This window comes from Engystomops pustulosus, chromosome 6 (assembly GCF_040894005.1).
Source record: "Engystomops pustulosus chromosome 6, aEngPut4.maternal, whole genome shotgun sequence".
NCBI lineage: Eukaryota > Metazoa > Chordata > Amphibia > Anura > Leptodactylidae > Engystomops > Engystomops pustulosus.
The window spans coordinates 155,829,823-155,842,746 of record NC_092416.1 but is presented as its reverse complement, the minus strand read 5'-3'; the positions used below and the strand labels follow the sequence as shown (position 1 = coordinate 155,842,746).

General features: G+C 41.3%; 1 protein-coding gene across 3 annotated transcripts in view; it reads left to right on the top strand.

Moving 5' to 3' along the window:
* The window catches only part of TNRC6C (trinucleotide repeat containing adaptor 6C), a 159,645-nt gene extending 148,675 nt beyond the window's left edge, over positions 1 to 10,970 (top strand). For all 3 annotated transcript variants that reach the window (XM_072111986.1, XM_072111985.1, XM_072111984.1), the window contains exons 21-24: positions 57 to 251; positions 4,644 to 4,714; positions 5,523 to 5,662; positions 6,529 to 10,970. In XM_072111986.1, coding sequence (XP_071968087.1) covers positions 57 to 251; positions 4,644 to 4,714; positions 5,523 to 5,662; positions 6,529 to 6,889 — 767 coding nt within the window. In that variant the 3' untranslated portion in view covers positions 6,890 to 10,970. The remainder of the gene's footprint in view (positions 1 to 56; positions 252 to 4,643; positions 4,715 to 5,522; positions 5,663 to 6,528) is intronic.
* The last annotated feature ends 1,954 nt before the right edge of the window (positions 10,971 to 12,924 follow it).

Genomic DNA, 12,924 nt, shown 5'->3' with positions numbered 1-12,924 from the left:
TTTTATTCCAACTGTGAGCTTAAGGTCTAAAGTGAAAACCATTTATTTTCCCTCAGCAAAACTGTCTGATATAAAGTCCACTTGGTCATCAAGCCCCATCTCCCACACTCAAGCGTCCTTGTCTCACGAGCTTTGGAAGGTTCCCAGAAACACTACGGCCCCAACAAGACCCCCACCTGGGCTGACCAACGCCAAGCCTTCCTCTGCCTGGGGCTCAAATCAGCTGGGCTGGACCAGCTCATACTCAACAGGTATGGATCTGCTTCTGTGAGTGCACGTGATCCATTCGTGACTTCACAAATTTTCGGACTTTAAGACACATCAAAGATTTAGTCATCAAATAGGAAAATATATTAGACGGCAGCTAAAAATTCTCTTGTGGTCTCACAAAGATCTCTGAAACAAAAATACAAGTGCAGTACTGCTTTATACACACGCAGCTCTGATACATACATACAAGTGCAGTACTGCTTTATACACACAGCTCTGATACATATATACAAGTGCAGTACTGCTGTATACACACACAGCTCTGATACATATATACAAGTGCAGTACTGCTGTATACACACACAGCTCTGATACATATATACAAGTGCAGTACTGCTGTATACACACACAGCTCTGATACATATATACAAGTGCAGTACTGCTGTATACACACACAGCTCTGATACATACATACAAGTGCAGTACTGCTTTATAAACACACAGCTCTGATAGATATATACAAGTGCAGTACTGCTGTATACACACACCGCTCTGATACATACATACATACATACATACATACATGTGCAGTACTGCTTTATACACACACAGCTCTGATACATACATACAAGTGCAGTACTGCTTTATACACACACAGCTCTGATAGATATATACAAGTGCAATACTGCTGTATACACACACAGCTCGTATACAGACATACATACATGTGCAGTACTGCTTTATACACACACAGCTCTGATACATATATACAAGTGCAGTACTGCTTTATACACACACAGCTCTGATAGATATATACAAGTGCAATACTGCTGTATACACACACACCGGTCTGATACATACATACATACATGTGCAGTACTGCTTTATACACACACAGCTCTGATACATATATACAAGTGCAGTACTGCTGTATACAGACACAGCTCTGATACATATATACAAGTGCAGTACTGCTTTATACACACACAGCTCTGATACATATATACAAGTGCAGTACTGCTTTATATACACACAGCTCTGATACATACATACAAGTGCAGTACTGCTGTATACACACACAGCTCTGATACATATATACAAGTGCAGTACTGCTGTATACACACACAGCTCTGATACATATATACAAGTGCAGTACTGCTGTATACACACACAGCTCGTATACAGACATACAAGTGCAGTACTGCTTTATACACACACAGCTCTGATACATACATACAAGTGCAGTACTGCTTTATACACACACAGCTCTGATACATATATACAAGTGCAGTACTGCTGTATACACACACAGCTCTGATACATATATACAAGTGCAGTACTGCTGTATACACACACAGCTCTGATACATACATACATACATACAAGTGCAGTACTGCTGTATACACACACAGCTCTGATACATATATACAAGTGCAGTACTGCTGTATACACACACAGCTCTGATACATATATACAAGTGCAGTACTGCTGTATACACACACAGCTCGTATACAGACATACAAGTGCAGTACTGCTTTATACACACACAGCTCTGATACATACATACAAGTGCAGTACTGCTTTATACACACACAGCTCTGATACATATATACAAGTGCAGTACTGCTGTATACACACACAGCTCTGATACATATATACAAGTGCAGTACTGCTGTATACACACACAGCTCTGATACATACATACATACATACAAGTGCAGTACTGCTGTATACACACACAGCTCTGATACATATATACAAGTGCAGTACTGCTGTATACACACACAGCTCTGATACATACATACAAGTGCAGTACTGCTGTATACACACACAGCTCGTATACAGACATACAAGTGCAGTACTGCTTTATACACACACAGCTCTGATACATACATACAAGTGCAGTACTGCTTTATACACACACAGCTCTGATACATATATACAAGTGCAGTACTGCTGTATACACACACAGCTCTGATACATATATACAAGTGCAGTACTGCTGTATACACACACAGCTCTGATACATACATACATACATACAAGTGCAGTACTGCTGTATACACACACAGCTCTGATACATATATACAAGTGCAGTACTGCTGTATACACACACAGCTCTGATACATATATACAAGTGCAGTACTGCTGTATACACACACAGCTCGTATACAGACATACAAGTGCAGTACTGCTTTATACACACACAGCTCTGATACATACATACAAGTGCAGTACTGCTTTATACACACACAGCTCTGATACATATATACAAGTGCAGTACTGCTGTATACACACACAGCTCTGATACATATATACAAGTGCAGTACTGCTGTATACACACACAGCTCTGATACATACATACATACATACAAGTGCAGTACTGCTGTATACACACACAGCTCTGATACATATATACAAGTGCAGTACTGCTGTATACACACACAGCTCTGATACATACATACAAGTGCAGTACTGCTGTATACACACACAGCTCGTATACAGACATACAAGTGCAGTACTGCTTTATACACACACAGCTCTGATACATACATACAAGTGCAGTACTGCTTTATACACACACAGCTCTGATACATATATACAAGTGCAGTACTGCTGTATACACACACAGCTCTGATACATATATACAAGTGCAGTACTGCTGTATACACACACAGCTCTGATACATACATACATACATACAAGTGCAGTACTGCTGTATACACACACAGCTCTGATACATATATACAAGTGCAGTACTGCTGTATACACACACAGCTCTGATACATATATACAAGTGCAGTACTGCTGTATACACACACAGCTCGTATACAGACATACAAGTGCAGTACTGCTTTATACACACACAGCTCTGATACATACATACATACATACAAGTGCAGTACTGCTGTATACACACACAGCTCTGATACATACATACATACAAGTGCAGTACTGCTTTATACACACACAGCTCTGAAACATGTATACATACAAGCACAGTATTGCTGTGTACACAGCTCTGCTACGCACATACAAGCGCAGTACTGCGGTATAGACTTACACACGAATCTTCTTCATTCGGTTGCTCACACAAACGGTTCTCACATTCATAAAATTTCACACGTGGCTCAGCTACATCCATTCACTTTCACACGTGGCTCTGCTACATCCATTCACTTTCACACACGGCTCTGCTACATCCATTCACTTTCACACACGGCTCTGCTACATCCATTCACTTGCACACGCGACACTGCTGTAGCCAGTCACTTGCACATGCGGCACTGCTACATTCATTCACTTGCACACACAACTCTGCTACATTCATTCACTTGCACATGTGGCTCTGCTACTCTCATTCACTTGCACATGTGGCTCTGCTACTCTCATTCACTTGCACATGTGGCTCTGCTACTCTCATTCACTTGCACATGTGGCTCTGCTACACTCATTCACTTGCACACGCGGCCTGCTACATTCATCCACTTGAACATACAGCTTTCCCAGTATATTCCACTTTTGTTCAGACCTAAAAAGTTAAAAATTATTTCACAATTACGGTACTCTGATGCATGTCTGGAAGGTTGTATAATCTACCCTGTTTCCCCGAAAATAAGACAGTGTCTTATATTAATTTTTGCTCCTAAAGAGTCTCTAGGTCTTATTTTTAGGGGATGTCTTATTTTTCTATGAACAAGAATTTATATTTATCGTTGAACAAAAAAAATCAACTTCTCTAACCTCCTTATGACTCTCCAAACTCTGAATTTCATGCTGTATTTCTTGCGACTCCATTTCTATTAGCATCATTGGCCCCAATATCTCCAAAAGCACTTTCCATAAATGACCCTTCTTATCCCTTGTAGCTGCTGGTATCACATTTGCGGCACAACAACCAGTGATTTCATTCCATGAATTCTTCCCCAAGTCACAACCTTCTGCAGCATCTACAAGATTTACTAATACTAATGTATGGCGTGGGAGGAGCTGCTGCAATGGCGGCCACTAGGTCTTATTTTTAGGGGAGGCCTTATATTTCTAAGCCTGAACAAAATTGTACTAGGTCTTATTTTTGGGGGATGTCTTATTTTAGGGGAAACAGGGTATCATAAAGGGAGACTGCAACATTGTCAGACAGAACTCTCATTGCCCCTAATAGTGACTGAGTGCACGTTCTAATTCTCCCAAATTTAACCTCTATAACTATAACAAATAGAAGCACTCTAAAAACACGTGCTCAGAAGCTTGTCACAATTTTAGTGTTGTAACGTTTGCAGCACAAAACCCATGTACCATGTGGGCAGCACGCTCACAAGCAAAGTGAAATTTTTATTGCCTATGGACTGAATATTAACCTAAAAGTTGTGGACATGGGGTGTGATAAAATAAACCTGCTCATATGATGAAGACTTAGATTTTCACTGTTTCAGGTTCGACTTGGAGCACAGACAGTTCAGGAAGAACTAGTAGCTGGCTGGTTCTGCGCAATCTTACACCACAGGTATGGATCCTGAGCACAGTCCTGAGATATATGATATGTGGGGAGCAGCAGGGTGGATTAAAGGGTTTTTCCACTTAGTTTGTGCATGTCACAGCAAATTGAGAAAGCCCTTATCGCCCCCACGTTGACCATTGGCTCCCTGGCGTATCTGCAACCAATGAGCCGTCTGTCATTACGTCAAGTTTATTGCACACGTTTCTTTTGTGCAGATCCCTGACCTCTAATGTGACTTTCAAGGCCAGGGATGGGCACCGACATCACGTGTGCAATAAACATGTTAAATAATAATGTAAACATAGAGGAGGCAAATACAACAGCTACGATATATTATGCTGAACCAGAAAACAATTTGACAGGATGAAATGTTATGCTTGGGCTTTATTCACAAGACCATGGGCAAAAATCGTATTTACCAACCCATTTCCTTGGGGCATATTTGGTTCAGAATAACAAATGCATTTACACACATAGACATAATGCATCCATGGATAAGGTTAGAATCGGAAGCCACAGAGATACTTTGCTCTGGAATCACAGGATAGTGTCTGCATATGAAGAAACCATGAATATGGAACATTCTATCCCTGCACGGCGGGCAACGGCAGCGCGCAGGGAGAGAGGCGCTGCTCACCCCCGCCCCTCTCCATAGGGATGTATGGCGCACGGTGCCGTAATGCGGGAGAATATAGGACATGTCCGCTCCTGTAGAGCGCCGGGCGCCCATTGCCGTCTATACGTCCCCCATGCGGCAGTGTGAATGCAACCTTAATCGAATTCCATAATCTGACGTTTGTCTCTAACAAAACAGATTGATGGTTCCACACTGAGGACACTGTGTCTGCAGCACGGCCCCCTGATAACATTCCATCTGAACCTTACTCAAGGCAACGCCGTGGTCAGGTACAGCTCAAAGGAGGAAGCTGCGAAAGCCCAGAAGTCCCTACATATGTAAGTGACATCAATACAATATACATATAAGTCTTTTCATTGTGTCTGCCATGTTCATATACCATATACACCAGAAAAGCTCTCAGCACATATGTTAAGTGATCCTCATTGCTCTCATTTAAGCCCAAAGAGTGATCTTTTAAAGGGAACATGTTATCAGAGTGCTATTTTTTTATCAGGGGGCAGGTTACTATAGACAAAATACTGTATATGCCAAATATGTTTTTTTATTTTTAACACGTCTGCGTTATTTGTTGTTTAAAACAAGGTATCTGAAGCTTTACCTGACTCCCTGCCAGATGTCTCAGACTGAGTCCCAGAGAGGAGCCAGGGATGACAAGCAGAGCAGTCAATCTATTATAGACCAGAAGGAAATTGTCATTTTGTTTCCTCCCTGGGACTCGGGCTGAAGAATTTGGCTGGGAGCCAGGTAAAGTCTTATTTCAAACTCCACAGACATTAAAAAACATATTTGCGCTCATGTGACTTCCCCGGCCGTGTCCTGATCTGTGTGGATATTAGAAGGATTTAGCCAATATGTAGATACAAGTAGTATAATGTATCGGATGCATTTGAGGACACAGCTGAAGGGCGGCATGGGTAAGTCTTGGGAGCTGTGGATGTACATAGTTTTCTAAGGTGTAGCATGTTTAAAGCTCAAGTGAAAAGGGCTAAGCTGCAGTACCAAGCATGGCCACCTTACATTGTATGGAGCTGTGCTTGGCGAGCAGCACAGCGGTCTTTCCAAGCGGCCAATGCAGCTTGTCAGATCTGATATTGATGACCAATCCCAAGTATAGAGCCCCAGTACTTTAGACCTGCAGTAAATGAACCTTACTGACTGGTTGTGGCTTCTCTCTGTGCAGGTGCGTCCTGAGTAACACTACTATCCTGGCAGAATTTGCTGGTGAAGAAGAAGTGAATCGTTTCTTGGCACAAGGGCAGTGTTTGCCCCCCACTTCCAGCTGGCAGTCTAACACTGGGAATAGTCAGCCTCGGCTGGGCGGGGGCGGGGGCTCTCACAACATGGTGCGCAACGACACCACCCACTGGAACCCTCCTTGTCTCAGCGGGAAGGGAAGCAACGACCTTCTGTGGGGCGGCGTCCCCCAGTACTCCAGCAGTTTGTGGGGCCCCCCCGGATCAGACGACGCGAGGATCATTCGCAGTCCAACACCTCTCAACACTCTGCTCCCGGGAGACCTGCTGAGCGGCGAATCCATCTGAAGACATGTTGCACTTAGATGCTATGAATTTCTATGAAAAAAGAAAAAAAAAAAAGGAAAAAAAAAATCATCAGCATAAAACTGAAAACTTCGAATAATATCCAGTCCTTTCCAGTCCAGGCTTTGTGAAGACTTCATCATCTTCTTCTCTCCATGCAGTATCTTCTCCTTCTCGTCCTCCCCACTGCAGCCTTGTGAACTGTTCGGAGAAACAGTATGGAGGCTTTGGGAGGGAAGGGGAAAGGAAGGGTTCAGGAGGAAGGGGGAAGGGTCGGTCTCTTAGGACAAGTGGTCAAGCAATTTTCTTAAGTTTTTAAAAGTGTTCAAAGAAGAAAAGAAAAAAAAAACACATGATAAACGCTGCTTTTGCTGGGAGTCGAAAGTAAGGGCACTTTTCCTATGACAGGGCTGGAGAGGGTTGTTTTTAGGGTGGGGGGGGGGGGATTTAAAAAAAAAAAAAAACTAAACAAAAAAGCCTATTTTGAAACAAGCCTTGGTCTTTTATGCACATCAGATGGGGCCGTCGGTCATCGGGGGCAGAAGCCGGATCTGCATATTCTCGTTGGTACGGAAAGCATGGAAGGAAGGCTCTAGCGTGACTCCCCTCCCATCTGCCTATGCACATAAGCTTTGTCCAGAGCCTTTGCTCCCGTTATTATATAGAGATTTTTTATTTTATTTTTTTTTTTACTTTAATCCCTCTAAAACTTCATATCAGTTATTAGATATACTTGAATCCAGCAGATCTTCCCCATATTGGCTTCTGTAGGGTTTTTTTAATTTTTGTTTTTTTTTTTCGGGCCTCGGCGATACTGTTTGTGCAGGTGTCTATGCACTTTCAAAGGGGCGCGTCACGTGATTTCCAAGAGGTGACATCCAGTAGAAACGTGTGCACAGGCTCCTTTCCCAAATCCTTTGTTTTTTTCCCCTTAAACAGCCCACAATTCTGTGCACAAATACATGAGCAGTTCAGGGGAGGGAGGTTATTTTTATTTTATTTTTTAGTTTTTTTGTTGCTTTTATGCTTTTAGGTCAGTTTTTCAAAGTTCCTTCTCTACTTTTATCTTCACCTTTTTGACTTTGCACTGAAAATTTTTCAACGCCGCAGACAGACCTTGCGGGTTAAAAAAAAAAACATTTAAAAAAAAAACCCTACGTATGATCGTCTATATATGTATGTGGATAGGTACAAACACACACATATGTATCGTCTAGGAGCGTGGAACGAGGGGCAGAGTTAACACGTATCTATGTTTACTCAAGGACATATTTTTCACAAAAAAAAAAAAAACAAAATAAGAAAAAAATGCAGCGTGCTTATCTCTGAAGAAAAGAAAAAAAAAACTCACAAACATTTGTCTACCTTTCCAATGATTCGTTGTTGGGGAGTGATGCATATTTATGGACTCTTGGATCTATTTTGGGGGGGCATTTGCTTTGGCTCTTGGACTTGCAAACTGGAGCGGCCGCCACGAGCAGATCCCTTTAAGGAACACTGCAGAATGCAGGTTTTGAACTGCGTCTAAATGCAGAAGCCTCTGCTGGCTCTAACCTGTTTACAAAACTCTTCGTTTTATGTTATTCTGTGTTTTCTGCTTTTCTCCAAAAAAAAAAAAAAAAAAAGTACAACTTTATAAACAAAAAAAAAAGAAAAAAAAAAGTAAAAGTGAAAAAAAAAAACTCGACAAAAATTTTACTTCCATTGAATTTCAAAACTCTATTTTCAAATAGCTATTCCTTTACATCTCGGGGAAAGTACCAGTGTTTTATTAAAAAAAAAAAAAAGAATAACTTTAGCCATTGCTGTGCAACATTTTAATTTTTTTCCCCCGTTTTTTTTTTTAAATATATATTTTCCTTTTTGTTTTTTCAGTTTTTTTTTCTTTTCCCGTCGGTGAACGATGAAAAAAGAAAAACTTTTTGATCACTTTATCTTGCACATCGTGGATATCTTTCTCAGGAAAAATGTGACATTTCCAGAGGGAGTAGAACACCACAAAAAAAAAAAAAAATTACCATTTCATTGTATTTTTAAGAAAAAGGAAAAAAAAATATTTACAAAAAAAATGAAATAAATGAAAAAGAAAATTGTAAAAAAAAAAAAAATAAAAATAATAATAATAGATTTACCCGGCTTCAAGCACTGAAAATATCAAAGGGGAAAGAACTGAATATGATGTACCAGGAGGAAGGCAAACAATCCCTGTTTGTAGCAGTTACACAATTACCAAATAATGGACTCGAAATGTTTTAAGAGGCTTTATGTGTTTCTAAAAGATTTGCTTTATGTTTTCTTGGCTCTTTTAAGTTAGAAAAAAATCTGGAAAGCTGACATACAAAAAAGCGACGTAAAGGAGGCCCAACCTTTCCCGTTTCAAGTCATTTTGGGGTCCATTTTGGTGTTTTTGTTTTTAGGCGGGGATGGACGAGGAGCGCTAGGTTTTTATAACTGGTTCCATGATCTGTACGGATTGGATCTCTGCAATGGCTGGTGCCGTCTCTATTTGCTAAAACGGCCCGCGAATTGTTCTGCCTCGTGGGCCGTTACAACAGGGTTGGCGTTAGACGCCTTCAGCACCAGCTGGGCCTCCGCCCCCTCGGGGTACTGGAGAGGTTTTTAGGATCCTGATCTATGCACAAGCCAAGTATGAGACAGAACTACCATTTCCGATTTCAATTTTTTTTTTCTTCGCGTGCTAGATTTTTGATCCAAATTTTTGTCCTGTGTCCCCCTTCTCGCCCTTCTGGCAATACGGATGGGGGGAGGGGGTGACTTCAGACGGTAAGAACCTGTGTATTGTAACCCCACCCCTCCCCGTTTTGTGTATGTTGAGGGCGGGGTTTCCTTTGTCAATAATATTGTATGTGTTACTCCATAATGCTACCTCTGTCTGCCATACGCTGCCCCTAGAGGGGCGGAGGAACAGACTGTGACATGGGTGGGGACCGTCCCCTCTCTCATCTTACTTCACAACTAGAATTTTGTCTGTTACAGGCACTGGGACAATCCTTAAAAATTGTGGCACTCCAAACGAGTCATTGGTTTAGAGAGTAGTAGTTTTTAATTTTTTGACTCTATGTGCATTATGTTGCTGATTCTCTCCAGCGCTTTTTACTTGTGCTTTTTACTTTTATTTTTTACTTTTTGTTTTTTTGATGAGAAAGGTTTACAAACAAAGTGAGCGGAGTGTCGGCCAGGACTTTTCTGCGAAGAATGTGTATGTTTCACTCATTTTTGTTGGATGCAATATCGTCCCAAAGATTTAAAGAAAAACGAGAAAATGAACGATTAATTTTTTTTACATTTTTTTTTTTTTTTAATTTTACTGCCCTTCATCTCTCGAAGCTGCAAAAAGGGTTTTATTTGGTAACACACAAGTTGTACTGTAGTAGCGGGGCAGGTTGAATGATGGCGGCACACGGCAGGACGCTATTGATTGTGTACAAGCAAATGTTACCTGTGCCCGGTGTGTGACGCGCTGCGACAACCTGCGGTTCCTCTGTATTTGTTTGCAGGAATTCTGTACAAAACGAAAAAAAAGTAAATTTTTTTTTGTTTTTTTTAAACTATTTTTTTTTTCTTTTTGTTGTAAACGGCTAACCACTTTTCTGCCAGTGTGAGCAAAAACTCGGCGCAACTACTAATGTATTACAACGCGCGCCCCCCTCCCTGGCAGAAAAGGGGTTAAAGTGCACTTTTTGTCATATATTGTGGGGAGTTTGAAAGAAAAATTTTTTTTTTTTTTTTAAATGCCACTACACAGCGGTTCTCCCACCAGAAGAGTAACAACACCGCCTGCCGCCCTCCACACTAGACGCCCACCGTACTGACAAGGGGGAGGGGCCTGTGTAGCAGAGACACGCGGCATATGAACATTTCTTCCATGTGATAAAATTTCTATAAATATATATAAAGGAATATACAGTATATAGTATTGAAGGACACACGAATCTCTCCAAATATGTTACTGAATTTAATGCAAGGAGAAAAAAAAAAAAAAGCGTTTGTGTATTTTTGTTTTATTTTTATGTTGGCGTCTTACGATGTCTGTAACTGAAATTTTAAGGACAACAGGACATTTGTGGCTTATTAATGTTTTTTTTTTCTCTCTCTCCTAGAATGTGTTTGTTAATGAATTGCACCAAATGATGCTTTCAAAAAAAAAAAAAAATGTTGAAGCTTCTAAAAAAAAAAACTTAATAAACTGCAGTTTTGTTTGGGTTTTTTTTCTTTTATTTATTGTTTTGTTTTGATAACAGGCACTACTGTTCTTTGTCCCACACAGGCAAATATTGAAGATGATCTGTCCTATTATTAATGTGGGTTTTTTTTTCAAAATGAGTCTTCAGATGTTATGAAAAGTTTTTAGTTTTTTTTTGTTTTCTGTTTTTGATTTTTTTTGGACCATTGCCCCTACAGCATTGTTCTGCCTTCAACACCCAGACCCCACCCCACAATCTCCATCAGAGATCGTTACTGGAATTTAGAGAGGTTGGCCACTCTTTTACGTTAGTTGCCCATGTGCCTTTACTCCCTTGTAGATAATCCCTGAATGTTCATCAAGTGCTCCAGCAGTCCTGCTACTTACTTTTGTACTGTCTTTACATCTCTGAGCTCTGCTGAATAGGAGGAGCTGCAGCAGAAGAGTTATAACTCATCCTGCTTCCTCCCCTGTCTATGGCAGTGTGAACTTACTGTTTCCAGGTCATCCATGTGACATCACCATCTGTATCTTTCTTCTCAGAAAAAGTTTAAAAAAAACAATGATTTGGTAAAGAAAAACTTTTTATTGGACTAAGCGTTTCAACCCTGATTTGTCGTCTTCACCAGGTCTTATCTGTAGCTGCTGTTTCTTTGGCCTGACGAAGACGCCGATTTGGCTTTGAAACGTGGAGCCCGATAAAATGTTTTTGTTACCTTTTATATACTCGTTGTGCATCGTGTCTTTCTTGCTGCTCAGTTTTTCATCTTTTTTGTTGGCATATCCCAGCACAGCTCCAGATGCTGCAACCAACAAATCACCCCAATGGTTTTTCTTCCAAAAGAATTCATTATTTTCTATGCCGAAAGATGCCGAGATCTTCTCTAAAAACTTTTTTTTTTTACACATGGACGACCTGGAGCAGTGAGAGAATGGGCACCAGGGTGTATATGTGCAGGGGGCAGCAGGCGGGGAACAAGGGAGGCGCAGAGACTGGTCTAATGGAACAGATGTATCTAAAAGTGGCCAATCCCTTTATCAGGGGTGTGATACCATTGGGAGAAGATCCTTGTGTGTCAGATTAGAGCACTTGTACCATTGGTCCTGTGTCAGCTCTTGCGCCAAGTCATATTTCGGAGCCGTTATAGTCTTCTGTCATGTTTGAGATTAGCTTCACTGACAGATGGTGTGTACAGCGCCAAACATGATTCCTCAAAGGCAGGTGTTGCGGGTGAGAGTTGATGAAATGACCAGTCTGGAAGTGTTGTAACCAGGCGGCTGTGTCGTGGCAGATGATGGTTGTTCTCAATCGGAGGATGGAATAAGAGTGCGAGTGGGTTATAAAGGATTCCCTATCAGAGGTGTGAGTGGGCCTGCTGCTGAAATAAGACCTAAAGCAAGAACAAAATGTCTCCATGATTCTGTAAAGAACAGGGGAATGTGTAGGCTCATTGGCTGTTGCGGTCAGCCCACATCTGCACACATTGGGGCACATTTACTTACCCATCTGCGGAGTTCACCAAAAGTGCATTGTAGGATGATAACGCCCTGTGCCGCGATTCACTAAGATCGTGCGCCCGATATCCTGCATGTGTCACTTCCCCGCTCAGGTCCGAGGGAGGTCACCATCTTCTTCCTGGTGCATGAAAGTGCCTGGGCTTGCAACACATTTTAAAGTTTAATCCCAAATCAGTCGGATCGTCCTATGACACGCCCCCTATTTGTGTCGCATGGAAGCAGCACAATCCCAGCACAGACTCCTGTTAAATACCTGTCCAAGTCGTGCGATTCCCGAAAATAGCAAACAGCCCAATAAAAAGTGCAATCCATGACC